Source organism: Pundamilia nyererei, unplaced genomic scaffold, assembly GCF_000239375.1.
Source record: "Pundamilia nyererei isolate P.nyererei 1_Seehausen unplaced genomic scaffold, PunNye1.0 scaffold00013, whole genome shotgun sequence".
Lineage (NCBI taxonomy): Eukaryota > Metazoa > Chordata > Actinopteri > Cichliformes > Cichlidae > Pundamilia > Pundamilia nyererei.
In genome coordinates this window covers 5,991,957-5,995,832 of record NW_005187414.1, presented here as the reverse complement: position 1 = coordinate 5,995,832, position 3,876 = coordinate 5,991,957, and the positions used below count along the sequence as shown (strand labels likewise).

The window sequence follows — 3,876 nt, the reverse complement described above, 5'->3', positions numbered from 1 at the left end:
TAAGTATAATATATATGATTCTTTCTTATTAAATAATTTTGTTTGCATTTATATTATTTATTGGTCAAAGACAGTAGAGAATAGAGAGGAAAGCAGGGGGAGGGTCCAGGCCAGAAACAAGCCCAGCTCCTGGAGTCTTACTCAACCCAGTGAGCTGTAGTGGTAATATAAAGAGCATCTTAAGAGGAAACATCACAAGCTGGTGTGGCATGTGCACAGCCCAAGACCAGGAAGCTCTGAAGTGAGTAATTGAAACTCCTCAGATCATCACTGGAACCTGAGCATATGGATGAGATGAGGTGTCTGCTTAGAGGCCCAAAACAAAACACAACTCCCAACCACACCTTGCTGCCATCTGGACAGTGATGATCCACCTTTTGGCTGTACACTTTTTTACATATGCATAATAAATATAGTGTGGATAACAAGATGTGGTTTTACAGTGGGGTACTTTCTAGGCTACGACTGTATCTTAATTTAGATACTTCAGCTAGTACACTCTCCATGTGGTACACTAAGCACACTGAATTCTTACTAGTGTAATTTGTGAGTTTAACAGGGTAGCGCAGTCTTAAATCAAGCTTAAATCATTGCTGGTAACTTATCTTCAGTCCTGCTGGTGGAAAATCGTTTAGTGTTCCTAATCTTTCTGCTACACAGCCCAAATGACAACTGTTGAGGATATTAAATGTTCGATGCAACATTCAACATTTGGGTTGTTGTACCATAGACAGGGGTCGGCGCCAAAGTAGATAAACTGGATGAACAACCAATTTTGACAGGGTGGAAGCCAACTCTTTTTACTGTTCTTTAAAACACAGCAACAACAAAAGACAAAAAGAGATTAATGCTGCCAACTTTACAACCTAAACAACAAATTCAATTATAAACAACTGATCAGAACTCAACATGCATAACACAAAGTACACTCATAGCGAATTTGTTATGAAGTTTCAAGTGACGTCATACTTTAGAGTTGTTGATTACCATTTTTGGTTGCAAAGCGACACATACAAGGGTCGCAGACTTTTGACTGACTTGCATAGACCTATGCCTCAGTCACGCTGCTATGCATGACTATGTAGATCCTCAAAGCATTGTCTGTGCCCTTTGGAAAAATCATAAGGGAACTGACAATGACATTTATGAGGTTTTGCCTTTTAGTTAAAATTAACTCGATGTTCATGAAAATAAACATTTTCAGTGTTCTGTTGTTTCACGTACCACAAAGGAAGTGGTCACAAATTTGTGTTTCACTTCAGTACAGGTCTCGCAGTATTTACTCGCTAGTTCCCTAAAAAAATCCAAAATTTTATGACATCACTGCAAATTCAGTACGGGTTAAAGAGTTGACTGGAGTTATCGTTGATAAATTAAAAAAATAAAATGAAATACAGGGATCAAGATTTATAATCAGAAATAAATTTAACAAATAATACGTTTAAATTTAAATCTGTCTTTAGTCCAAACTGTTTGAACAGTTTGAGCCTCTCATATTTATTTCATGCACACTCACACACAGACTTTGTCCACTAATTAACAGAAAAGATAATGCGTAACAGGGCTTTCTATAAATTTGTGACTTGTTAAACTTGTTGACTGCTGTGTTGTTCACGTCTGTGTGTGTGTGTGTTGTGCTGTGTGTAGCAGGATGGGGAGCCTCAAAAATCCGAAGAAGGAAGTGAGAATGGACAGAAAGGTGCCCCTTCAACCGGTATGTGCAGCATACTCATGCAGATACGTGCTTACAATATGAGTCAGTGTCATAAATCGCCACCACCACCAAAAAGAAAAAAAAATCTGCCTAGCAACACACACACACACATTTTTGGGAACTAACACGAGTCCCTGTGTGATATGAGAACATTCAAGAGGAAGTAACAGAGTATAGTCGTGTGACTGTATAATAAGCATAAGTTCTCCACAACAGAGAAGATAAAGCTGCAGAGAATAGGTTTTTTATGAGTGCTGCAGTGACTAATACGCTGCGCTCTTAAACTCCAATAAAACACATCCAGTTGTCTCTTTGTATACACTTGCACTTAGCTATCATAAACATATCTGTACTACCCTACATGTGTGGTCATAAGTTTTATTTCTTCATTGTGTGTGTCTCTAAACAGAAAAGGAGACAGAGCTGAATGTTGACGTGGCGTTTTCAGAGCAGGCGCTCAGTTACAGGGACAACCACCAAAGTTTTAAGGTCACCCGGAGCCTTAACTCTGCTGACGACAAACTACCGGTGAGCTGCATTCCTGAGAATTTACACGGACACAAAGGTCATGCGCATATTCACTTCCTTAATGGTGTTTTTTTTATTTTCTTATTGTCTGAACATGTCTGTGCTTGTGCAATAGACAGCGTTGGCGCTTTAGAGTCAAAAGAGGATGCATTGATCATTTACTTTGTCAGGCAAGCATGGCAAAGCTATTTGAAAGTTGTTGCAGGTCAGTAATTACCAGGAAGAGCAAAAGATGGATATGGCAGCACAGAAAAAACTATTTGCACACAGTTGTTGTTGTGTTGGATTGCAGACCCTTATAATCAGATTTGTTTTTGAGTTAGTTTTGCTGGAATTTATTTGTTTGATCTATATACAGTGTTGGAAGTTGATAAGCATTTCTGCCCTATATATGGTGTTGTCAATTAGCAGATATGGTGTTGGAGCTAAATCTTAGTGACATCTGGTGGCTGGAGCTGGTATAACAGAACAATTCCACTGATCATACAATGTCAGAAAAGGGTTTTTCTGTATCTATCATCATGCAGTTAATTGACTTTTACACTAACTGAATGTAAATACAATACATTTTCCTCCCTAGAACTTTAAGCTTCTCCCAGATAAAACGGGTCAGACGCGAATAGGAGACCTGTCTCCTCTGGATATGAAAAAGGTAAAATGATGTAACACAGTGATCTGTGTATCTATGCCTACAAGACAAGTGTTTGATGAGCTGTCTCCACATTCACTCACTGTTTAGTATCATCATTGTGTTTATCTGTGTCTGTGTGTAATGTTCTGTCAGGTGCATAGACTGGTGCTTGTGGAGATGACTGCTCTGTTTGACACTTCTGGGATAGACCTCAAGCCAGCCAAGGCCCTGAAAGTGAAGACTAAAGGTTAAACACACACACACACACACACACACACACACACACACACACACACACACACACACACACACACACACAAGATGGCCCCCACAGCCTAAATAGAAATGTCTCATTACACAAATTACACAGTCAGATACAACAGATAAATACATTTACACACATACAAACAGGAAGCTAAGGTATGTGTGCCTGTATGGTATCTGTGCTTGTGTGCGGTGCAGTGCTTTTGTTTTACTCACTATTTGTTTGTGTTTGCAGAAAGTGGATTGTTTGGGGTTCCTCTTACCACTTTATTGGATCAGGACCAGAGACGGGTTCCTGGAACCAAAGTGCCATTGATACTGCAGAAGGTGAGTGCACTGACATTCACATATTGTAATCCAGTGGTTCCCAAACTTTTTTTGCTAGGCCCCCCTTTGTTTTACAAGAACAATGTTCGCCCCAAAGTGCAAAATGGGTTCAAAAACATAAACAACTGTGGGATGCTGTTTGTTCGTGATTTGGACAGGGGGAATAAATCGTGGCAGGATCAGCCTGATATTATTTGTATCCCACTGCAACTTTACTGTATAAAGAGCAAAATTTCAGGAGTAGTTAGTCATTATAAGAAGTGTATGTGAAATAAAAATCAAGAATGTGGGATACTGTTTGTTCGTGATTTGGTGAGCCCAGTGCATGCTCCAGACGCAGTGAAAACCAGTTCTGCAGGGGAGACCTCCTTGGCACTTGTGCAGGTGAAGCCAAAGGGAAGATATGCTTCAC

General features: G+C 39.7%; 1 protein-coding gene across 2 annotated transcripts in view; it reads left to right on the top strand.

The window, feature by feature from the left end:
* arhgap18 (Rho GTPase activating protein 18) overlaps positions 1-3,876 on the top strand; it is a 19,763-nt gene that overhangs the window by 11,610 nt on the left and 4,277 nt on the right. The window contains exons 6-10 of one of the 2 annotated variants that reach the window (XM_005725021.2): positions 1,651-1,714; positions 2,124-2,242; positions 2,823-2,894; positions 3,027-3,120; positions 3,373-3,464. In XM_005725021.2, the coding sequence (XP_005725078.1) occupies positions 1,651-1,714; positions 2,124-2,242; positions 2,823-2,894; positions 3,027-3,120; positions 3,373-3,464 (441 nt within the window). Of the gene's footprint in view, positions 1-1,647; positions 1,715-2,123; positions 2,243-2,822; positions 2,895-3,026; positions 3,121-3,372; positions 3,465-3,876 lie in introns of both variants that reach the window. The other variant, XM_005725020.2, reaches the window with a different exon arrangement.